Source organism: Suricata suricatta, chromosome 6 (genome assembly GCF_006229205.1).
Source record: "Suricata suricatta isolate VVHF042 chromosome 6, meerkat_22Aug2017_6uvM2_HiC, whole genome shotgun sequence".
In the NCBI taxonomy this organism is placed as follows: Eukaryota; Metazoa; Chordata; class Mammalia; order Carnivora; family Herpestidae; genus Suricata; species Suricata suricatta.
In genome coordinates this window covers 79,166,000-79,191,622 of record NC_043705.1, presented here as the reverse complement: position 1 = coordinate 79,191,622, position 25,623 = coordinate 79,166,000, and the positions used below count along the sequence as shown (strand labels likewise).

Genomic DNA, 25,623 nt, shown 5'->3' with positions numbered 1-25,623 from the left:
GTATTTTAAATTGGAATGACATGTCTGACCAGTTACGCCGAATGGCCAAAGTTGTCATGCATTTTGAAAGCCTTAAGGTTCCACGTCTCAGTGCTTTTTTTTTTAATACAAAAAAATACTGGCTCTATGATTTTGATTCTCTTAAAAATGCCTATGCTCCCTATTTAAACTCCGCCATATCCCTAACAGAATTTTGGGCTTACGCTCTCATGTAGTGTTTGAGGTACTTCACTTGCCAAGCCTTCTGAATGGCTGGAGGACGTCTGCCAGGATGGGTCACCCTTCCCCTCTGATGATGAGGCCCCAGGGTCACTTTTCTATCCTTCAGGAAGCCTGAGGTGACCGCATGTTCCCATCACCTGGCCTTTGCTCTCCCCTGGAGGGGCGGGGCCTGCGGCCCCACACACTGATCATTCCATGCGGTTCTGCACGTCTTTGGCCCCTACAGATGCCCACATTCCTTTCATTTCCATCTTATCACTTGGACCACACACTTGCAGATATGAAAAATAATGCCTCCTTGACTTTTGTATATCTCCCCAGCTTTTGACTATTAGGTCAGTTTCCAAGATCATTCCATAAGAAGGCAGCGGAGAGGAGGGAGGAGCCTTCCAGGAAGGGGAATTTTTTTTTTCATTTTTTTCTTTTCTTTTTTAATGTCCTTGACCCCTCTCTCCATTTTCTTTTTTATTCTAATCCCAAGTTTTCGTTCATGTTTGGTCAACAGTTCCACAGATTTTTGTTGCCTCTAGACTCCTTCTCCAAATCTTTATGGAACACATGTGACAGACAAAGCAGTGGACTCGCAGGCACTGGGGACCCAGCTGGGCTCCTGCCTGCAGGGAACTCCCAGTCCCAGCAGCAGAGACACAGGGCAACAGCCAACTCTGAGACAAAACAGAACGGGGTGTGTGCTATTACCTGATAGAAACAGATCCATGTAAGAAGCCAAAAGACGGTTTTCATGTTGGAAGAATGGAGAACTATCTCAAATGGCCAGAGAGAGCTGGGATTTCTGAGAGGCAAAGGGAAAGGTCATATGAAAGAAGGGAGCTGGGGAGGTTCTGGGAGGGAATATTGTTGGGACTAGCTATTAATGTGGATTAAAGCAGGGATGAGTGGGAGAGTTAGAGAAGGAAATCAAAGTTGGGGCCGGCTGTGAAAAACGGGCTGCTTTGCGGCCCGCAGTGCACCGCCATGAACCTTCCTGGAAATGGTCCTCGTTAGAGACAGCTAGAGCAAACCAGAATCTGGTTCTTAGCGTTATCTTTGGTTATATTTGCTCTGTCAACATTAAAACCTTCCTCTAGGAAAGCATTTTGGGTGTGAAACGAAATGTACAGCCTTGGTAGGACTGCCTCTTTGGTAGGATTTATTAGCCTTCTAAACAGAGAACATTCATTTGTTCAGGCCTCTAGGGTTCCATGGGGCCACCTACCCTTGCCTAGGGACTTACCTTAGCTCCAGAAATGGCAGACATTGCAAGAATGTGGCCTCCTGGCTAAGGAAAGCAAAGACATTATTGATATGTATAAATAGATATAAACCCAAATAGGATGCAGAAGAATACCGGATTCAGGTGCAGGAACCTTTCTCAGCCGCGCAGCATCCCCAGACCGGTGTGGGCGTGGCGGCCGGCTGCCTCTCCCGGGGCTGCGTCGCCAGGGCCCCCACTGCCCAGCCTCTGTGCTCAGCCGCCGAGGCGGTCTCCATGCCTGGCCTGCTCGCTGCCCTGCGGGAGCTGCGGCCTCATCTGTGGTCGGCATCCCTCTATTACAATAGCGCGGTCACACTCTTAACATGGATTGAAGACAGAACTCACAGAATCTTAGCGTGATTTTCAAAAGGAACAGGTCATCCAGTGCGCTTTGTAATTCTCTGAACTCTCACCCCAAAGTGCATATACTCACATCAATCCCTTTCCCCCCGACGTCCACATCAAAACTATGGTAGAATACAGTTTTTCTAATTTAGGTTACAAATAAAAGGTCACCTTGTCCCCCTGGTTTTCCTTATGACTAAGAACTTGGTCACAACTATCCATAACCTGGCACCTCCCCTTCTTGTAAATGTATGCTCAGAACTAGGGACTACTTGCTGAGGGAAATCCAAGTGCAGAGAGAGCGCTGAGGACAGAACTCCTGCTGTCAGTCTGTGGAATAGTGCCCTGATACTCTAGATCTAAAGAGATGTCACCTGAGTTTTCAAGTGCAATGTAACAGCCTCCTGCCCCCCTAGAGAAGGTCATACTTAATTTTTTTTTTCCACAAGGAAACAGAAGCCCACGTAGGTTAAGCGGCTGACTGAAAGGCACCTCAGAAGCCAGCACAGGTGAACCAGGGGAAAAAATTGAGATCATCATTGTGCATGTACTGAAACCACATGCCTGTCTCAAGGTCCCTCACTAGAGAAGATAAGGATGATAGTGGTTATGGAAACTGTAAAGAAATAATAGCTTTTTTCCAGGAACTTCTCTTTGAATCATATTAACTGGATGACTTATTAGTACTTTGCTGTCGTACTGCCTTAGTGCTATATAACAACATTGTTCCTGCTAAATACTGTATAAATGAGGAATGGAATTTGTAGTTTTCATTGCTTACCAGTCAGCAGAAACTCCAGTAACAGATCATAGAGGTGCCACAAGGAGCCTGTGGAGAAGGAACAATATAAACAGTTCCTCTCTGGGATTCTAGGAATTCTGCCTTTTATATAAGTTTTTGTTTTTGTTACTACCTTTATTATGTGGCTTCTAGCTGAAGAAGCGTTTTGGTAAGTCATTCTGCCTTTCTGTTTTCCTTTGTCAGATTATACTTTTCTGGTACAGAGGGCAAAATTCATCAAAATCACCACAAACAAGAGAGAAAGAACTATCTGACCTTTATGACCTGTGACAGTCATTTCAGTATTGTGGCCTCAGGCAAGTCCAGGGCTCAGAAAATAGTTAGAATACTATTTGTAACAGGAAACTTACATTTCCTAACTTAAAATATGTCCTGTCCATTGATTTTTTTTTAAGTAAAATATCCAATAAGGAACGTAAAACTCTAAACATGAGGTAATATAGTTAACAATTAAAATGCTATCTAAATATTATCTTGCTTTCTATGCGTATGTAGACTGCACTTTTCCAGTCATATTATGGAAGGAGATATATTTAAGCTGACTTAATTTTTTCTTAAAAAGAATTAGAAATGTTTCTTATGTAGAGGATAATTTTAAAGCATTTTCTGAAATCCAGGGTAGTTTTTGGTCATGCCTTAATAGATGCCAAAGTAAATGGGACAGATCATACCCTCTTGAGTAGCAGAAGGAACAAGTTCATTGTCATTGAGCTTTAAAAAGCAAATGAACGTTTCCCCACACTTGAAATAAATGTGCGCAAAAGTATGATAATGTCCTGTTTGTTTTCCTAGAAATCAGTGGCAAGAAACTTGTCCTCAGCCATTTATCTGAGGTTGTTAAGAAAAAAATAATTGATCTACTGAGGCTTTGCTCCCGGAATTTAAATAATACTTAAGTTAGCATTTGCAGTGAGAAGTTGGCCTAAGGGGTGGAGAAGGGGGGGGCAAGGGGTGTACCTCCTGTTTTCTCTTCTGTCTGAGGCTGCACAGCTGGAACTAATTTCACTTCCCTCTCCCTGAACTTTACTCTAATTATTGTCCCTGTTACAGTTCCCTGGTGTTGAGACACAAGTTTTTGCTCATCAAGTACCTCATTCTACCCTTATTATGCAGTGGGAAACACCCCTCTTCCTTTTCTAGTTTTTTTTTTTTTTTTAAAGAAACCTCCCCAGAGCCCTATCAAAGATTCTAGTATTTATATGATATTTTAAGTTTCTTCAAGGTTCCCACCTTTACTTTGTAACCTCTTTTCCAAGTGTTATATCTGGGGGGTTAACCTTAACCTGCTAGTGATTTAAGTCTTGAAACACCACTAGCTGGGAAAGATACAATGTATGGGCAAATGTAGCCAGCTCCTGTGGTTGCTCGTAGGAGACAAGTTTAGTAAACCTGGGGCCAAGAGCTGGTTATTAAAACATGTGAGTTTTAAATCTCAAAACGTAGAACAGTGAAAACTGCTCGTTTTGTTCTTAATATGAAAATTAGGTGTTGTGCTGCCTTTTAAAAAAAGGGCAGATGCCAGTTGCAAGTTTTTGCTGGAATATTCTTTCCTAACAAGAGGACTAAACCTTTAAGACTTTTTCTGTGGTCTGGTAACCGTTTTCCAAGACGTCCATATGGCTTTCGTTAATCTCTATCCTATACCCACCACTTCTGCTGTTCCCCTCCTCCATGCACATATACAAAATGGATTTAGATTCATTAAATTCTGGAAGACATTTTCAGTAGTACCGTTTATTTAAGTGGGCTTTACTTTTTCAGCATTTATTGTGAAAAGAATATTAATGCTTATTCTGCTGTCACCTAGTCTAATTTGCATATGCCTGTGTTGTATGTTAAACTACACGAAAACCTACAGAGAAAAGAACTAGGTGCTGTTAACTACTAGCCTATCTCTTGACTTGCACAAATTGAGAAATATTGCTTGTGGCAAACATAATAATAGAAAACTGCGTTTTAAATGCTCCCACATATACTCATTTATTTTTTTTTAGATTTTTACATTTATTTATTTTTGAGAGACAGAGTGAGGCAGAGCATGAGTGGGGGAGGGGCAGAGAGAGGAGGAGAAACAGAATCCAAAGCAGGTTCCATGCTCCAAGCTCTGAGCTAGCTGTCAGCACAGAGCCCAACGCAGGGCTCCAACCCACGGAACTGTGAGATCATGACCTGAGCCGAAGTCAGATGCTCAACCGACTGAGCCACCCAGGTGCCCCACACTCATTTCTTTAAAAGGAAGAAGAAAGTAGCTGACTGTTCTTAAAAATACAACTTCTCGAAGTGCCGAGATTGACAAGGGACACAGTAAAAAAAGAAGAATTCTGGCTTTTGGAATTCAGATTTGGTTAGGTAGAGATATTCGGGTTGACTGAAGAGGACAGTATGGGGCCTAAAGTTATAGAGAAAAAAGTGCTAGAGTGTATCACCCCATCTGCTAGGCTTCTGGTTCTTCACAGAGGATGTTTGCTGCCTTGATTACTTTTAGTTGCTTGAAATCTACAAATGTTTGTTTTTAATTTAATAGCCTGTGTATAAGATCATTGATACAAGCTTTTTGATGTGGAGAAAAGTTTTAACTTATTACAGTCCTTTTAGTTCACAGGGTTTTTCAATTTTTTTTTTTTAACATTTATTCATTTTTGAGGGAGAGAGAGGGTGTGAGCAGGGGAGAGGCAGAGAGAGGGAGACACAGAATCCGAAGCGGGCTCCAGGCTCCGAGCTGTCAGCACAGAGCCCAACACGGGTTTCGAGCTCACAAACTGTGAGATCACGACCTGAGCCAAACTTGGATGCTCAGTCGACTGAGCCACCAGGCACCCCATGTTCACATGTTTTTAAGCTCATCTTTACATGCTATTTCTAGCTGAGGAAGGGCTTCCTGTCTTATGATGTAAGTTTACATTTTGTGTCAAAGCTCATGTTCGTTCACCCAGCAATTTGGAGTGGCAGTGAGACAGCATAATGATTGCACGGAATAGCACAGGTCGGCTGCGTTAGCAAAAACAAACTAAGTGGCATGGGAAGGAAAATGAAAAACCGTTTTTAAGTGCTGGAGTGAAAACAAATAGATACATCTTGTAGGATTCCTCACCAGCAGTTTATAATTACTTCTCCTCAAGGCCTATTTTAAGTGGACTTGTAACAGTAGCTTGAAAAGAAAACTAGCAAGGGATCTAGTTGCTGAGACATGGGAGCCGAGTAATACGGGAACTGCTCTGTGGAAACAGGGGCACGGCAGCTTTTCAGAGAGGAGACCTCAGGGCCTTGGCTTTTAAGGTCTCACTCGAGTCATCCGTGGAAAGCTTTTGATAGCACAGAGTTCTTTTTATTTAGCAGTGTATCAGTTAACTGTTGAGTTACAAATTACTCCCAAATTTGGGGCTAAGACATTTAATATTCAGTTTCTGTGGGTGAGAGATCCAGGGGTAGCTTAGCTGGGTCCTCTGGGTGTGGGTCTCCCACAAGGTAACAGTCATTTAAAGGCTCAGTTGAGGAGGATTCACTCAACAGTTCCCTCATCGGGTTGTTGGCTGATTGAGTTCTGTGCACATTCTTTGCTTGAAGTCTCCCTCAGTTCCTTGCCACTAGGCCCCTGCATTGAGGTTCTCAAAATACAGCACCTTGCTTCACTAGCAAGAAAGAAGTCAGTCTTTTGCAACATAGTCACAGAAATGACATCCTATCAAATTTCCTGTATTCTACTCATTAGAAGCAAAAAAAGCTAGGTCCAGCCCACTCTCAAGTGAGAATAATTGGAGCCAGGTCAGAAACTACCTATGAAAAGCATAATGCCATTATACTCTTGCCACGACCAATTGATAAGCCTATAGTGGACTGTGATGTGATTTGGGGGCACTGAATGTGGTCCCCTTTATGTATCAAGTTGGCTGATAAGTGCTGAGCTGAGTCTGCCGGAGCCGTACGTAGGAGACCAAGGAAACAGGTTTTCACGAATGGCTGGAGTTGGGGCCCCGGTCTAAGGTCATGGAACAGACTGAAGATAAGCAGCCTTCATGGGCTTATTACCATGATACTCTAAACACAGAAGACCCTCAGATTATATTTCATTATGTGTTGTACGGTTTTGATTGGTTCTTTGCAGATCAGTAGGGAGAAAGGACCCTGTGGTATGATTTATAAACTTTCTATTAAGATCACGGAATGAGAGGTTGTACTAGTTTTAATGGCCCCCTACTCCCAGCTTCCAGCCTCCAAATGTACACTGTCAGCAATAAATTGAATAAAGGGATATGAATTTGGATTATGTGACAAGTGTTTAAGATGGGAGTCGCAATTCACATTTCAATTTGACCCAAGTCTGTTAGAAAATCCATGTATGTTTATGCAAAGAGTTCAGGTCTAGCTAGTCTTCATCTGTTGCTGGTTAAGACTTCTTTTTGGTGGCTAAAGCTCCAGTGTGGCAACTCAGGGAGGAGTGTTTTGTTTTTGTCTTTAGTGTTCATTCATTTTTGAAAGAGAGCGTGAGCAGGGGAGGAGGGGGTACATTGAGCCCTATGTGGGGCTCAAACTCAAGAACCATGAGATCATGACCTGAGCCAAGTTGAAAGGTCGTCTTAGTGAGCCACCCAGGCGCCCCAAGGGAGGAACTGTTTTTAATTCCTTTGTCCCATATCCTGTTGATTGGCTTCTGCAAGCGATAAAATTCCCTCTGATAAACATGTCTGGGACACCTTCCCATTCCTAGACCAAGCAAAGCCCGTGCCCAAAGCCTTGCTGGCATTCATGCAGACCTCAGTTATCACAGCGATCCCTTGCGTGGTGCATATTTACGTCCCCGGCTGGAAATAAGCACCCACACAAGGAGAGGAAGAGGGTGTCTTAACATACCTTTGTACCCCAGTACCTAACATGGAAGCAGGCACATAGTAGGAATTTTAAAGCATTTGAATGGATGGAAGAAGCTGTTAGTAATTACTGGTTTTCAAGTGTTCACTATTAATTTTCTAAGGAAAGGAGCATATGAAGTTACAGGTTTTATTTTAATTAAGATAGTGTTGGCCATTATACACTGTTGTGGCGCTGCAGCTATCAGGATTAACATTCCCTGCCTCCTGAGACAAGCCGGGCACATTTTCGGCTTTTACTCCCTCCTGTCCATCTGCAACTCTCTTTTGCTCATAATTGATCCTGAGAGGATTTTCTTTATAACTACTTGTGTGATGGCTACATTTCTGAATTCCTCTGTCACTTGGTGTTCTTCATGCTCAGTCCCCTGCTTTCTGTTTACTTGTGACCGGTGAAGCACTTTTTAGGTTGCCTTTTATCTTCAAATATTCCAACTAGTCCTAAGCGTTTTGTACACAGTATAAAGGCATCCTACATTCGTCACCCAGGAAGTATGGAGTTAAGAAATCTGAACAGAACATGGAAAAAAGCCAGACTCTTACTTTTTAAAATCTCACAAGAAAAGTTTTTATGCTTTTTGGTTTTGTTTCTCTGTGTGGCAAATGAGGAACCCAAAGTTATCACTGACCTGGTACGTCCTACAGTTTCAGCTTAGCTGGAGGGGTTGAGAACTGACTGCATGAGCTCAGGTCGGAGGTTGCGGAGTTAATGGATTTAATGTCATCTGCATCACGTACTCACATGTTCGTATTCTTCGTTCATCAATTTGTCTACGGATTAGAGTGTAATAGTTATAGTATAAAGTGTCAGTCACGTGATTGTCACAGCTTTTCTGGTGATAGGAGAGGAGGATGTAATAGAGAAGTTAGAGTGGAAAAGAGGTTTTTCTTTAAGTACATACGTGTATATATTTCTGTGTTTTTAAATTTTATATCCTTAATTCACAGAAGAGTGTAACTCAGCCTGTCCTGGATTTAAAGGATTTCTCTGGCATATAAATCTGAAAGACCTGTACCAAGTCCCAAAAAGTGCCCCCACTAACATAATTAAACATTCGGTCCTGCCACGAGCCTACTGTGTCTTGGGGCATCTTTGGTTCACTCCCTTCCTGCGTGTGGCAGATCAAGTTCAGGAGGTTCGCAGCGAGTTGATCTCAGCTCAAAGAGTCATACACTGGCAGTGTAAATATCCACACGTCACCTTTTCACACCACCTCTCATGAATAAGACATAAACCATCTCAAGAACCCTTGGTTTTTCTAATGAATTGGAGTCACCTGTGCAGACTGTATTTGTGACATGCACATTTGCAGTTGGGGTCCACAGGAAGGACACCATTTCCTGGATCAAACCACAGAGTGCAAATATTGTGCCCTAAATAACACACTAGTTACTGTAAATGTCAGTAGAGGGAGTTTTTCCGACTTTGATTTAATGGAAGCCTACAGCAAAGCCAGCTGTTAGCACTTCTTAACTACTTGTCAGAGGGGAGAAAGGGAGGGACAAAAACCTCTTTTCTGTACACTTTAATCTTAGAATTAAGAGTTCTCAACAGGTGTTGAATAGAGACACTAGGGGTCCTGTACAGCTTGATGTCTTTTAGGGGGCGAATTTCTAAATTCTCTGACACATGGATCTGGAGTTACTGGAGGAGACTGGTATAAAATTAGTTTGGAGTTTGCATCTTGAATCCCCTCGCCCACGCACTAAGCGTTTTCATTTTCTGGGCCCCCCTGAGGAACCGTGGACGGTAAAAAGTGAAGGGGAGAGAAAGCACACGAAGCACTGGTCCTGACTTTGTCACTGAGGGCATTACCGAGTAACCGTAAGCCATGTGAGTTTTAATCGCTGTCATCTGCATTTTCTGAAGAAACCACTTGAAGCAAACACACAGGGAGGAAAGTATGCAGCGCTCGTTTCTATAATTTCTGTCATTTCTAGAATGCATTAGTGAACATATGAGATTGTTAAGGGTCTTACCGCCCTTGGAAATCCCTTTGACATTGTGCTGTGTGTACTGAGGGGAGATAATCTTTCCAATGCAGAGAAAGTTTACAGTCTTATGATCTTGAAGAGGAGAAGAAAGTTTCTTCCTCAAATGAATTATAACTTGAAACATGTTGTCATGTTTTGGTAGGCCCACTTTATTACTTCCATCCCTCTCTGTGGCAAAATTTTTGAAATAAATGTACCATTGCACCATAGTGCTTTCTCAATAGCATATTGTACTTATAATAGCGCGATGGAAGTTGCTGGGCTCGGTTTAGTCATATAGAAGGCAGAGCCAAGTTCTGAGTAAAACCTCTAATTGAATTACCTGCAAAGCACTGACAGACAGGCTTTCAGGACAGACAAAGCTTTGCTTTCCCCAGCAAAAACAGGTCATGTTTAAGTTGGCCTTGTACCTATTTGTTACTGGTTTTTGCCAGCACTTTCACCTTGGGCCCCTTTGCCTGCAGGAGACGGGGAGTGGGTCTCCCAAGGCCGGAGGGCTCAGGCATTATCTCCTTCTTTTAGAGAAAATTGATAACAGATCAAGTTAAATGGAAGAGGCTTTGAAATAAAAATCCGAGGCATTTTTCTTTAGATTACCAACATTCTTGCATGAGTTTTTGCAGTATGGGAAAGAAAAGATAGGGATAGGAAGGTAGCTCTTTCTAGAAGTCTCCATCAATCTGACAAGTATTTTTGTTTTAACCTCTGGGAAAAAGAGTATGCTCCTATTGGTCACGAAACAATAGTTTCTTAAAGACCCTTTGCATTTGAAAATGAAGAGTAATATGTTGTTCTCTCCTTTCTCTCTCATTTTGTCTCATCCACAGCCTCTGCAATCCCAGATAATGGAAGAAGGTCCTGTCTAAAGCTCAAAGTCTTTGTGAGACCAACAAGTAAGTTGACTCGAATGAGCTTCAGAGGGTGGCTTCACTGCGCATGCTTTATTGTGTGGTCTGGTTCACAGCGGTAAAACTTTTCTTTTTTTTACTGTTAAATCCTGTGTGGTATCTGTTTTGTATATCAACATCCATGTTTTAGTTTTCATCAAATTTTTTCTCATCATTCTTCATGATGCTTTTATTTTTAAGTACACAGCAGTTGCTAACTTGTTGTTTCTTAGACTGTTGTACGTGCACAGCAAATGGGAACAATATTGGCATCTGGATATGTGCCATTGATTGTAAAAACAATCTCTACATAAATTAAAGGAAAAAATAGAGAGAGAAAAAAAAGAAATGGGAGTTTAAGGGTGTCTTCACTAACATATTTGGCTGTTATCTCTATTTTTGTTATAGATAGCTGTATGAAAACTATAGGTGTTCATGATCGTGTTTTCGATGTTAACGACAAAGTAGAAAATTCATTAGAACCAGCAGGTTAGTATGCTTAGAGAATCTCTTTTAACAAGTGCATCTCTCTCTGGTGCTTCCGTACTTTTTTTCCTTTCTTCTTCTCCGCATGTTTGCACGTGATAGTTGCTCTGCTTTTGCTCATTGCTAGCGATGCTAATCTTACTTATATCCTCCTTCATTCCTCCAGTATCTTCGTGTAATGCATGTTAGATAAAATATGACCTTTCTTTTTTGGACATGGGTTTGATGTAATGCTCCTAATATAGAAGCCCCATCAGAATGCTAAAATCTCACTACTTTTTACCATATCCTCCGAGCATGCTTGTGAATCGCTGTGACTATTAATGGATCTGTTTTCATTTAAGACAGAAAAAATTCTATTGTGTATGCTTATAAATTTTTACATTATGTCCAAAGCTATGGATAAAATAATCAAGACGATTACACAAAATCGCAGCTAATTGAACATACTTCATTTTCTCTAGTAATTCACATGCATCATTGAACTGATCTAAAGACCTTCATTTCATTTCAAATATTATTTGTGCTATTGTTATAAATAGCAGTTGGTCTGGAGAAGTATAATCATGTTGCCCAACACCACCAATTCACACACTTGTTGCTCTTACAAATTTATCAGTCATCGGTCCAGCGCAGTGTGATCCTTGAGGGCTGAGGCAAAATAAGTATTAAAGATACATTTTTTCTACTGCTAATTTCCACGCACCCAAACTTTCCTGTCATTGAAGAAAAATAAAACCCACAAAAATTTACACTGTAAATACACTGTAGTGTACTGAGTATAAAATGGTGCTGTATACTATCCATTTGGTTATAAATGTAACTAGACTGATTTTGAGGGACAGGAGTCCTGTGTCCGCTCTGCAGGGAAGACTGCACCTTGGTGCCCCCGTACGCCTACCCTCCTGTGGCTTCCTCTCTCTGCCCTACTTGGCTTGAGGTCTTAACTGGTTACCTTACTCTGCTCTCTCAGCCCTCTCAAAGCCTAATGGAATTAAAATGATTTCTTCTTCACAGAAAGATGGAAGCCCTCCCCCCCCATCTATTTGTAGTGGCACTTCTCGTTTCTCACGGTCTTAGAAATTAAAGCACCATGTAGTCCCTTTATCTTTGGAATGTTGGTCCTAGGACCACCAGTGAGTCTTAGGGACACTTACCCTGAGTAAATGTGGTGCCTCAGGACATAGAATAGCTTTCACATTAAGGGTTAGGTTATTTCCCCCAGGCATTCTTGTTTTTCTAAGGTAGGTGTCTTACCCCAGCACAAATGGGAGGTGTGTACAAGAAAGCTTTGAGAGGCCTTCTTGGCTCTCCAGGGATCAGTTAGCTGCTTTAGAAAGCTGCCAGGAATGAGTGTCTACATGGAGACATTTTAAATGTGTCTTGGAAATCTGGAAGCATTATTGTGGCTTTTTGTGGTACAAGACTCCTCACGAGCTTGAGGACTTGGTCCATCATAGGATGTGTGACTTAGAGGGGCTCTCTCCGAAGGACCACAGAGTCTGTACTCCTCCTCCCTTGGTAACTGAGACTTGCCCGGGCTGCATAACTAGTTCGAAACTGACCCAAATTTAATATTCAAATTTATCAACTCCTATTCCAACGTGAGTATAAAAGTTGGATTTGCTTACGGTCAGTAGAAACGTAGATGTTCATAAAGAGAACTTTACTCTTTTGCATTTCTCAGTGAGCCAGGTGTAGCATGAGCAGCAGAGTAAGGCATAAGTTGTAAAAATAAGTTATCCAGAGTTAGAATTTTTTATGCATATTGTGGCAGATGTAGGCATATCTTTCCAATAACCTTTTTTCCAGGTAAATTCCATTGCCTATCAAGAAAGCAAGAGGCTGTTTAGAAATAGTAGATTGCGTGTTCTTCTCTGGTAACCAGTAGCTACACTGAGGCCTGTACTGCATTAGGAAAATTACCGTTGAATTTAATGGTAAAATGAAAGATATTAAGATGCATTCATACGTGAGCATATTCCACTATCCTTGGGGAAAAGGCTCTTTTTCACTGAGCATTTAAAATCCATGATGGCCCCCGAATCTATGCACATAAAACTGATGGAAGTTTGACAGAATGTGGTATGTGTGCGCACGTGCGTTGGGGAGTGGAAATGTGGATGCACATGCATAGGTACCCGTGCAAGAAATGCTCGTTGAATCAGTCATGACTGTATTTAAGGGCTTTCTGGTGAGCATCCTCAGTTAAAAAGTTAGGACAAGGTTGGGCTACTATCCCTGGCTACCTAAATGCAGTAATAAATTTGAGTAGTTCATCTTATTCCTCATAACCGTCAGTCAGACTTGCGGCTTTGCACCACCGTGTTGGATGTCTGAGTATAGACCGAGGTAATATGAATGCAGAAAGCCTGGAAGGACCCTCTGCATGTTCTCAGTAATGCGTACTAATTCACCTGTCTTTGGAATGTATTTGTCTGTTTTGTTTGCTTGCACACTCTGCCTGCCAGTTTCCTATCATCAGGGATACAGGATGATCTCAGGGCAGACATATGCCACATAATATGCTCCAAAATATTGCTAGTGTTTTCTCAATTAACCATTGAAACCCTCATATTGTAGAATCCTCGTAGGCAGGAGGCAAGGCTTGATTTGGTTTCTGAGGAGGAATATTCCCTGCTTTTAAGCTCCATGCACCGTTATGAGTGTTACAGATTCTCTGGTGTTTAGATGTGATTTCCATTGGGATTGATTTTGCTTAGGAATTCTTCCTTAGAATTTTGGAATTGCTCAGACTTACCCAAGTGACAGCCAGTTTCTCATTCTGCTTCCAACAGTGAGGCCCTGCTATAATCAGAGAGGATGTTTTATAGAATCCTGAGCCAGGACCAGCCTGTTACAGAGAGAAGAGAAGAACCATGATGCCCTAAAGGGAGAGAATTTCCCCTTTGAGGGCAAAGTGGTACTTACTGGTTAGTTGTTTAGAAAAGGGTTACTTCCAAAAATCGATCCACAATTAGAAGACTGAGAGGTACATGTAACCTCATGCTTCAGTTTTAAGTTCAACAAAAGCGTTGCTCCTCTCGGTGCCCCACACGGCCATTCAGCCTGTCTTGTGCTGCCCGGAGCCCCGGCCGGCCCTGCCGGCACCTCGGAGGGCCACGCGCCTTGCAGTGCACACTCAGTACCTGGATGTTACTTAAGTGCCTTTTCCCAGTACACAGCCACTTCACAAGGAAGAGGGTGGGTAATATGGTAGTAAAAATAAGATGGAGAAGAACCCAACAGCTGATGTAATTTCAGATGTATAAATATAAATGGTATTTCAAAGTGAAATCTGGAAACCTCAGGGTTTCTGGTTGTTACAAATTAAACCTGAAGTACTCGATTGTTCTGATGTGACAACACAAGATGCTCTTGACGTCATCTGGATTTTAATTTCAGGGCTATTCAGGGCATTCATGTCTAATTCCTGTTCACTACAGATTTAACACATTTGCAAGGCCGACGAAGAACAGAGAAGAGTCCGCAAGTCGTTGGCTGCACCGTGTGGGGCTTTATATTTTCCCCGCTCTGTATCCGTTTCACTTCCCATTCTTGCTTCCTAACCTTCTCCAGTCTTTGAAGCCTAGAGCCAGTCCATGCGGGTTTCTAAGGTCCAGGAGAGGGGAGCAGAGCTGACAGAGATGCAGGAGTTTCTACATGAGGACAGGCTCAAGTGCTCAGAGCCTGGAGGCTGCCAGAATATATTGCCTAGTTCCGAGTGGGAGTGACGGTGATGAACGGAGACAGCTTACCTGAGCATGGCTGAAGCACCAGCCTGGGAGCCTGAAAAGTAGTCACTTCAGGCCAAAGAACAGGGAGTGTGATGGTGATGGTGAGGATGCCTAGTGGAAAAGAAAGCATCGTATTGTGATGAGTGGTACGAAGATTTAAATGAGTTTGACTTAATGGTCCATTAAGGGGTTCTAGGTGGGTCCTGCCGGACATTTAGGGATTATCCTTTGAGGTCTACATAACTGACCCCAATCACTAGAGTCTCGCTTGAATGAATACAAGATGACTGACAGTCTCTGTGCTCTTAGAGCAAGGGCCCCTGATGCTAAAATAAAATCTACCACTGAACCCCACCCTTGGCCTCGACAACATGAAGTTCAGACATGTAGTCTAAAAGCACAAGTCAAGCCAGGAAGGAGGAAGAAGACAGACAAAACTGGAGCAAAGCACTGCTCCCAGGCAAGCCTCCAATCTATCTTTGGGTACTAATTGCTCCAAAGTTCCTGTTTCAAAGTTAAGCCTGTTAATCATGCAGATCAGGAAGGCTATCCAAAGACAGAGGCAGCCTCGTAGAACACTTTATAGCTAAATAAAAGCAGCTTACCTCACTTAATCCATTTTATTTAGAGGAAAATTTGCATCCACGCTGATAATTTATGTGCCAAGCTTCAGCCTGACAAAAATAAAAACAGTCAAGTTCAAGTAATTTAATCCTGGAGATACAGGGTTTGTAATGGAAATAGCACCATAATTGATTTTCAGTTGTAGGCAAACTAGTGGGCACCATTTATTGAGGTTTAGTGGGCATTATGTGTAGTTAATTTAAATACGGTTTTGGCACTTGTTTTTTTATCTGGACATTCACCTGGGTAACCAACAACCAGGCATTCAACACTAACCCTATGAAACAGCTAGAGAGCAGGAAATGGGCAGCCCATTCTGCTCAACCACCAACATGCCAAAAAAATACAGCCTCCCCCGCCAAACATGTTACTTACTTCTCCGTGCATCTTGGGTTATAAGGAACATTTAGATAGCTTTGTGCAAGGTGTGTTAGCTAGCAAACCAAAGGAGATCACATGCCAGAGGTTACAGTCTGTACAAATTTTTTAACGAAAGTAATAATATTGCTGAAAAAGTCCAATTTTCTTTGCTTCTCCTTTGTTTGCTGTAAATAATGAGTGATTATGCAGACATGAAAGTCAATGGTGGCACAAGGTTCATTACCCTACTTTGCAGAGGGTGGCGAGGTCTGTTAACAGCAGGCTGCTGCAAGAGAGTTATTAAGGATGTGAAATCTCATTGGAATGCGTGCTTTCTATTTGAACAGATGACACCGTACATGAGTCAGCCGAGCCATCCCGCGGTGAGAACGCGGCACAGACACCAAGGATACCCAGCCGCCTTTTGGCAATCCTACTGTTCCTCCTGGCGATGCTTTTGACGTTATAGCACAGTCTCCTCCCAACACCTGTCACAGAAAACATCAGGGTCTTGGAACACCAGAGATCCACCTAACTGCTCATCCTAAGAAGGGACTTGTTATTGGTTTTTTGGCGGATGTCAGATTTTTGTTTTCTTTCTTTCAGCCTGAATTCTAAGCAACAACTTGGGGCCAGGAGGGGCTAAAGTAGTGGCTGCTCCCCTGCCCCACCCCACCCCCAGCCCTTGCCCTTGCCTTTCTCTCACCCTTTCCAAATTAAATGGACTCCAGATGAAAATGCCAAATTGTCACAGTGACACCAGTGGTCGTCAGCTCCTGTGCGTTCTCCTCTCAGAGCCCACTCCGCTGGCAGCCTGTGTCAGCGGTGCGTGGACAGGAAGAACAGTGGCAGATGCGGCGAGGGCGGGCCAGGCCCGGGGGGTTTGCGCTCCCATACAATACTTATGCCTTCTCGTTCAGGACTGCAAGCTGATCGTGCCGGGCATCGGGGCACCGTGTCGGGTCCAGAGTGGAGGTATTAAGAATAGATACAATATTACACCCTTTCCTCCAGGAGTATATAAATGAACAGGCTTCTAACAGGTTGAGACACTGGGGTTTTTTTGTTTTGTTTTGTTTTAAGATGACTATCTTAAAGCATTCTTGACGGCAAAACTTGTGCTCCATGAGAGAAGCCTTTTTTTCTAGAAAGCAGGTCGGGTGTGGGAATGCTAGCACAGAGCAAGTGTGACGACAGAGAAAACTAGGTTTGGTGGGGGTGTGTATGTGTGAGTGCCTCTAATTATTTTGGTGACTGGGCAATGCACACCAGATTTTTTTTTCCTTTGAATACAGATCACCATGGTGCTACAATTTTTTTTTTTAAGAAACTCAAAGAGGCATTTTTATGAATAAAGTGACCTTCCCCAAGGCTGACAAGCCAGGGTTGATGAGTGTATAACGGAATAGCTTTGGATACTCCTCTGGGGGACAATATGTACCAAGGAAAGGAGGTCAGTGGCCAGAGGAGATGGGATTTGGCTTTGCTGGAGCGCCAGTGTGCTGTGGCCTTTCCCCGACCCCCACCCTAGCACCCACGTTTTGCTCCACACTCCACGTCTGCAGGGGTTCGGACACACGCCCCTGTCACCAGGAGAGTCAGTCAGCACTACCTGGGAGGGCTAAAGGGAAATTTGGAATAAAAATTCCAAAGTTTGGAATAAAAAAACTTCAAGTGTTGATTTTATATTCTTTCCCTTTCTGACACAGCCTGAAGCGTAGGGGGAACACGTGTTTAAGATGGAGGCCCAAAGACTTTAACAAAATATTTTTTTAAAAATCCACTAGAATAGAAAATACATTATTTAGATATACTTTATGCTGAGAGTGAGTATATATGCTTGTCCTATTTAAACTTGTGAGAAAAAAGTGGTATCCCTGATACATTTAGAAATATAGGGGCTCTCTTGTTTCATTGTGGGGGTGGGGCAGAGCGAGACTACCTGCACGATGACCCTGTTGGAAGACCCAGCATGGCCAACAAGGGACGTTTCCAGCGGATTCCCAGGAAGTACAGCTTGGGGTCACTACTGGGGAGGCTGTCACAGCCTTTGAGCTCCAAAGCCTAGACCAGGGAAAGTGACCAACGAGAAGGATGTTAGCCTTTTTACTACTGCTCGGCGTGGCACTAGAAACCCTGCCTTTCAAAACAAAACAAAAATAATAAATGCCATGATTATGTAACGTGAAAAGTTGGAAGCAGTCCAGCAAAATAAGGCTTTTTAAAAATATGTATTTGTCTTTTAAAATGTCTAGATGAAAAAAAGAGAGGGGTCACAGTATGGACAGACTCTATGAATGGGAATTTGCTACGAATTGTGAGTAGTTATGAATTAGAAAAATATGTGAATGAAAGGCAGCCGAAAAGGCACTTGCACCCTAGAGAGTTGTACACACGTTGAAATGCAATCTGGGCTTACCTGGTCCATTTGGAATGGAGGTTGCTGCCGGGTCTGTTCACACTTGGAGCCGTGGGAGTGGGGTGCTGGCCTCACAGACACCATCCGGGCTGCTCCCCCGACATCAGGAACTTCTCTGGAGTGGCAGAGTCTTGTCACAGAAGGCAGCCACCGTTTCACTGAAACGAAAGTTCACAACATTGGATTCTTTTTTTCCTTTGACTCTTTATATGCTCAGCGCTCTCAGTAATACCCAGTGATACTTCTTTTTATTAATTGTTACAGGCTTGTTGGTCCAGTGGTATTCGAGTAGGGGTGGGGGGTACATACCTTCTAAAATGGATCAATAGTCAGAACCAAAATAATACTGCATGTTCTATAACCACAAGGAAATCAAATGATCCTATAATGATTCCAGTTAGTCATAACTACATTAGCAGTGCTAATTTCATTTTAGAAATGGTGACTTCTGTGGTTTTGCTAGCATTTGTCTCTAACAAAAGATAAAATAATTACTCATGGCCCTCCCTGCCATTGTCTTTCCTTTTTCACAGTGAAATTAGACCCCTTTACTTCATCATGCCACTACAAATTAAGTTTAAAAAAGGAAAAAAAAAAAAAAGCAAGACTATCCACACCAGTAGACAGTGTGCTTCTCTACCTTTAAGTGATGTCATTGTAGGTAACACTTGCCGCGGAGTTTCCAAGAAAATGAATTGGTATGAAACAGTTTTCATCTTGTCCAGAAAGGGCTGGTGGCCTTTTATGGTGGTGTTACAACCCTCTGGGGGCTTAGGAAGATGTCGATGCAATTTCGTAGCAGCTTTTAATTCAAAAAACAACTCAAACGTCTGAAGGGCAGCCTTAGCCGCCTCTCAGCCCCAGATAGTCAAACCCCAGCGACCTTGCCCCTGGTTGCCAAGGGCTTTGCAACATGAAGCAGGGAAATCAGGATCTGTCTGTTTAGTGGATACTGTGTATCCTTTAATAGACCAGGTAACAGTTCGTGTTAGTTTAGACTATTGTTTTGTACTGTACTTTCTTGGGTGGCAGAGGAAAGAAAAGTAAAACATTAAAAAAAAAAAACTGCGTTCTTTAAATTCTGTATTCTTAGCGACCTCTGTTGTATATAGTGTTTGATAATAAAGTATTAATTTGATTCTTATGTCTTTTGTAAGTGAGAACAATAGTCTTTCAGGATACAAAACATGCATTGAGGCTTTGAAACATCCAATGTATATGTGGCTAAGAAGAGTCACAAATGGCAGAGACACTGCTCCATAAAGGACTCATGTGTGGTCATCACCCGCTCAGTCGTAAGACTCCATCATCTCGGGACCTGGAACAACATGACTTTTTTGATCAATATTTTATCCTCACCGTTTTCAAGGTCTGATGTTGGAGCCCTGTGGTGTTCTTCCTCCCCCAGCATGTTGGTTTAAAAGAGTTTAGGAATTTAGTAACCGTTCTGGATTTTGGTTCGGTTTTCTATTCGTGGTGGTTTTCATAGACTGTTTCGTTTTTCTACAGGAAGAGGTGCCAGTGTCACAGGCGGCCCAAGCATGGGCAAGGTTTCAAGCCAGTCCATTTAGAAAGGTTAAATGGGAGCTGTTTCCCAGTGTCATTGTGAAAGGAAGAGTCGCACAGTACCTGTAGATTTTCAGGGACTTTGGTTTTCTCTGGTGCCTTAGCAACGGCAGCAGCCATTTTTATTAGTTTCTCCAAAATTAATAAAACAGTTTAAATTTCCCTCCATTCATTGCTCTCAGAGCTGTGGTCAGTCGTTCTTTCTTTTGAAAACCACCTCCACCAACACCCCCGTCTGCCTACCACTACCACCCCCTCTTATTTCTTATGTTTATTTTTTTGTCTCTTGCCTTCCGCCCACGTTTTGTTTTCCCTCAGAACCGTGAATGGGCAGGTCTGTCTCTGGTTTGGCATCACTGAGTTTTTCCCATGCATTTGCCCAAGAGCTGCTCGGATGTGAGACAAGTCTCCCTACAATGGGCTTGCTCCCATTGTCTGTACAGTTTAATAGATGCTGGCATGTCGGAGGTTACCCATGAGTCAAAATCCGCTTTCCACGCTTACTCTTGACACCCCATTGAAGCCACTCATTGTGTGTGCGTCTGGGTGTGAAGTCCAGCTCCGTGTGGTCCTGTGCTTGTACTGCCCTGCTTTGCAGTTCCTTTGCACTTACTCATTGAGTGCTGTTTTGAAATGCTGACATTATATAAACGTAAAAGAAAATGTAAAAAAAAAAAACCCACACACAAACCAACCCATACAACCTGTATTTGTATATACACGTGTCCGTACAAGTATACCTTAATAAAAATTAAAGATCTTCATCATTTTAATTGGAGCCCTCCTTCTACTTTGTTCCTTGAATGATGCCTTTATTTCAGGGGCTACTTGTACTCTGCTGATTTTTCAAAATCTTTGTGGACAGACAAGATCAGATGATACACATAAGAGAAGGCCTGAGCAGCTCAAAGAATGCAGGGTTAGAAGTGGCCAGCTCTCTGCGCATATTCCAATTATCTGATGAGAAAATGGTGAGATTCAAGCCTTGTCTCTGCATTTGAGCCTTAACACAGGTGCTGTGGCAAAGCCCTGCATCCTAAAGCCACTTAAATACATTAAGAGCTAAAGACAAAAATTATGTTCTTTCACTTCGTGTAGTTTTTCACCCCATCAAAATAAAGACAAAATGAGCATTTTTCCAGCAAACATCCCATACTTCAGAGAAATAATGATGGTAGTAATAATCACTTCAGTACAACACTGAACGTCAAATTCTCCCTATCCAGGAAGAATTAACTTACCAGCGTGTGATCTTGGGCAAGTCACACAGTATCTTTGGGATTCAGCTTCCTTGCCAGTAAATAAAAGTTCTCTAAGTGACTTCGTTTTCTGAATATTGCCCTTGCTGGGCACTGCAAAGCCCATTTTGCATCTGAGTCATGTGAATTTTTCTCTTTGATGACATTACTATAAGCACAATTTGAAAATCACATCTGTAGAGGGAAAAAGCATCAAATATCTGACATAATAGACAACTAATGCATTTCAAGACTGGCTTTAATTATACCATGTTAACATTAAACTCATTGAAAGCCTTTTATTATCCTTAATTATTTGACGGGGCACTAAACACTAATTATAACTTACTGTAACCTTTTTTTGCTAATGAAGAATGACAGCTTTAGAGAATGAGGAACAACTCAAAAAAAAAAAAAAAAAAAAAAAAAAAAAGCTGTACCAGACTACCTATGTGATATTTTCAAACCCGAACAGCATTACGTCGTCATTATCATCTTCACCTTCATCATCAAAAGCATTTAAATAATCATGACATTGTGCTCAGTGCTGTGCAGAATAAAGTTAATGTTTACAATTTGTACTTTCCAAGTTTACAAAAGGCAGACGTGTGTAAGCGTACATAGGAACTATTTATGGAGGTAATCTAAAATTCAAACATTTATATTACGCATAAGTAAGAGGAGACTGGGATTTTAAGATTAGAAAGTTTAGAGTCAAAGCAAATCATCTTTACAATGTCAAAATGGGGTCAGGAGCTTCTTACGAAACAAAACTGATTTAAAAACTACCCTGGACTGTAAGAGAATGGGGAAGTACATGGAGTTAAGTTCTCATAGTATCTAAAAGGCGAGTGTGAGAATGAGAAAACCCAAGACAACACCTGAGTGTCATGGAAGCAAACTATGAAGCTGTTAGTTCAGGGAAATCACAGCGCCCTAAAGAAGTAGGGGAAGTGATGAAAAGATGACAATGTCAGATTGTGCCTTTAATACTCATGCTGCTCCTGGATCTACATGGAATTGTGAGGTCTCAGCGTGGGGGTAGGCTACGTAACGCTCCAATTTAGAGAAGGATAAAGGGCAGAACATGCAAAATTGGGGGCCAATATAATTTCTAAGTAACAGTGAATCCCTGATGAAGAGGTCACTTCCCAACAGATAACGCTACACACTCTAATGGGAAAGCAGGCTGGACCAGAGGTGGTGCTGAGCAGTGTCTCAGGAACCACACTTTGTTTCATCGGTAACAAAGTATTTAGAAAACTTGAGTCTTCTAGAGTACTATTTAAAAAAATCATAGGGGAAATTTTAGTGAATAAAACACATGTATTTAATAATGATTTGAATCACCTCTCATTTTGGAAATGTATAAAACCTAAGTTTCAAAAATGTTCACAATAATTCTGATGAATTATTCGCCGGTTGTTCTAACGGATTCTTAGGAATTATTTGCAAAACATTTTCTTTGAAATTATTTGCAAAGCTTACTTTCATATTCTGTTGATAACAGAAGCATCCTTCAGGAAAGCATTGGCAAAAATGCTATGAAACCCATCATGATTTTTGCAAACCCATTTTGATTTCCCCCTGAAAAACAAGTGCTTCAGAAATGATTATAAATAATCAGGCCAATATCCTTCATCAGTTTTTAGTTTGATACTTTCTGCTATGTTAAGTCCAATCAGTCAGTGGTTAAACACCTATGTGTGCCTATTTTTTTACTCTTTTTTTTTTTTTTCGGTAAGTTCTGTGCCCAATGTGGATCTCGAACATACAATCCTAACATCAAGAGTCACATGCTCTACTGACTGAGCCAGCCAGGTGCTCCCATGTATGACTATTAAAATGGAGTTATTACTGCTAATGGGCCCTGTGTTGCATATAGATAGATAGATAGATAGATGATAAGCACAAGCCTAAAAAAAAAGGCAGGTAATTGCATTACCCAAGGAATTGGTTAAGAGTATCACCTAAGTCTCCTATGCTTTGGGGGAAGGCTGGTTTAAACAAACCACTTGTTTAAAAAAGGGGAAAACATTATGTATATCATCTAAGTAAACAAAAGAATCTGCTTGCACAAATTCTACTTCTAGGCAAGTCCCCTCCCTTCCTGTCCTTTCCAAAGAAAACCAGCTTCTAAGCTCTGCCCACATAGGATTTCTGGAGCCACCCCTTACAAGTAGGCAGAAGACCAGGGTCCAAAGGCCTCCTGCGTAGCATATCCCTATGCAATGACCCTTTAGACAATTTCCATGAAAGACTGTCATGCTCTCCTCCCCAAAACCTCAGTACATGCTGAGAGTAAAACACAATTTCATTACTTCTCATCAAAAACCATTCCCCACTCCATTCCAAGTGTCCCCTAAGTTCTGCCATCTTCCTCCCAGCAAAGGCATTAGTTAAGATTCACCCTGAGGGAGAGTCAGAAGGATAGTGCCACCAACTTCCAATAAAACACACTTGCAATTCCTCTTCTTGTGGTCGACTTTTTGACTCAATTTAATCCCTCAATGTGGGATTTTTCTGCAAAATTAAAGATATCTTCTAAGCAATGCTACACGTATCCTAACACCCTGGGGCAGGGATGCCACATTGGAGGGATAGTAGAGGCATGGGACAACTTGGCAGTTTAGGGTTCAACTACTACCTCACCGATGCTGTCAATCAGAGTTAATTCATAAGAATCCAATCTAGTGGGTAGCTGAGTCAAGAATGTGTTTTGAAATATCCTGGATTTTAGTCATGATTATTCAAGCAAGAACTTCACGTCACTGGGTAACACATGGATGCTCGTCAATCTTGACAAGAACACAAGAGAGGGACCAAAACGCGTGCCCCCCCCTCTCTCTCTGAGTGATTACAATGGGAAAATAGAACAAAATATTTCTGCGTGCTGTTTTGTTCTGAAGTACCAGGTGCTCCCGCAAACGGCACAGAACATTTGTGGTGTAGATAGCCAACATCGCTTTCTTTCCTTCACAGCCATGAAACAAAACAGTAAAATGAGAAAGAACATGTTTCTTCCTATACCCACCTTAGAAAACACATTTCATCAACACCCTAGTATCCTCTCCTTTTTGTGTTCAAAGCTTGTTCTTTTGGGCCAAGAAATAAACAAACGAAAAACCGATTTGCGTAGCACAGAATGTGGGACAGACACATAACTCCTCTGAAATGTGTGCTTTGCTTTACTAGATCTAGACAGATTTTCTGCAGGAGCTAGAACAAGATGATCTGTGTCTTTTTTATTTTTTCCTAAAGACACTGTGCCAGCCAGAAAGCTGACTCCATTTATTCCTCCTGCAGGGAGCCAGCGTGCTCCTTCTCCTGGAAGATGCAGGTACTTAAAATAGTAATAGGCTTTGTGGTTTATCGAGAGTATTTCATCCCAAGATCTCACAGGCAGAAAGAATAAAACATAAACTAATGGCTCTTTCCAACAAGCTTGGGAAGAATTAAATGGAAAGGAGCATTGTCATCATGCTTCCCTGGAGAATCAGAGAAGAAAGCAACTTAACTCAGGTAGCCCAGGAAAAGAACCAAAGTCAAGTTGATCTGAGATTCGGACAGAGGCCTCCAGTCTGCTACTCTTCATTCCTGGGAGCTTGATTAAAAGCTGAAACAAAACAAATGATGCTTTTGTGCCCCTTTTAAGTTTCAAATGCAGTGTAATTGGGAGAGGGGTACTGGGCAGCTTCCCAGATCTTTGTGAGTCAACAGTTTTATTATAAAGGATAACTTGAATTCTCTAAGTTCTCAGGATGCCCTAGTTGCTGTGCATCTTCAGATTTATATAAAAATTAGGAAGAATTTAAGAGAAGAATAATTTGTATTGTCAGTTCTTTCCCCTGCCCTACACGCACACATTCACATTCTCACATGTTTTCTAATTTTATGTATTCACAGCCCTTGTTTTACTTGGCACTGTCTATGCTAAGCAGGGTGATATTTGAAAGGACACTGAAGGTCACTTTAGATACATTTAAACATCAGTCTGACTTAACATCTAAAGCCACAGGGCAAACCTGTGGTGGTAAAAAGAAATCCTGCCCAGGGATGGCCAGCCAGGACCTGTGGTGTTCACTAGAGTGTAGACAATCTCTAGGGCTCTGTTTGTAAACAATAAAAGCCCATACTAGTGGGAAGCAACACTTGGCATTCAGAATCCTTGGAGTCGGTGTCTTTTCCTCAACTCTGTTGACTTCCCTGCCCACAAGAGCTCTTCAATGTTTCAGAGTCAGGCAGAGTCATCATTATACTAGTGTTTGGGACCCAGCCTGTCCTGATCAATGTAGATGGCTAAATATGAAAGTGCAGACTCTGAACACCAGAGAACTTCCAGACTGGCCAGTCTGGGAAGAGAAGCCACAGAGAGGGCGAAAATTCGTGTTGGTTTAGGACTTCCTTAATTTCCCTCTGTCGGTTTACCTTAGTCTGGACACTGGTGCAAATTACAAACCCTCAATTTACTTCTACTTCAGATTCTGAGGTTTCCACAAATGAGAGCGCCCTGCTGCATTCTGTGTGGGTCCTGCCCTTCTCTAGTCCCTGTCAGTATTCAACAAAGCAAGTTAATCTCCCTGGCAAGTGACAGCTCTGCCCCTTGTAACTGGCACAGAATCAATTTTTTAACTTGATTTGAGAAATGAGGAGAGTATCAAGAATTCAGTACTGGCTAGTGGATTCATTAGCAGGCTGCATCAGTTTTAGCTGGAATCTGTTTGGCTGTCCCCATCTCTCAGTTCAGCTTTTTCCTCCCTCCTTTTATCATCAATCCTGCCCACAATACTTCTTATCTACTCTGTCTAGTTGAGGGCACCAG

The 25,623-nt window shown here is 42.1% G+C and overlaps 1 protein-coding gene across 2 annotated transcripts in view; it reads left to right on the top strand.

Moving 5' to 3' along the window:
* Window positions 1-20,336, top strand: part of EFNA5 (ephrin A5) — a 270,572-nt gene extending 250,236 nt beyond the window's left edge. Inside the window, exons 3-5 of one of the 2 annotated variants that reach the window (XM_029942678.1) lie at window positions 10,312-10,377; window positions 10,780-10,860; window positions 15,926-20,336. In XM_029942678.1, the coding sequence (XP_029798538.1) occupies window positions 10,312-10,377; window positions 10,780-10,860; window positions 15,926-16,047 (269 nt within the window). In that variant the 3' untranslated portion in view covers window positions 16,048-20,336. The remainder of the gene's footprint in view (window positions 1-10,311; window positions 10,378-10,779; window positions 10,861-15,925) is intronic. The other variant, XM_029942679.1, reaches the window with a different exon arrangement.
* The last annotated feature ends 5,287 nt before the right edge of the window (window positions 20,337-25,623 follow it).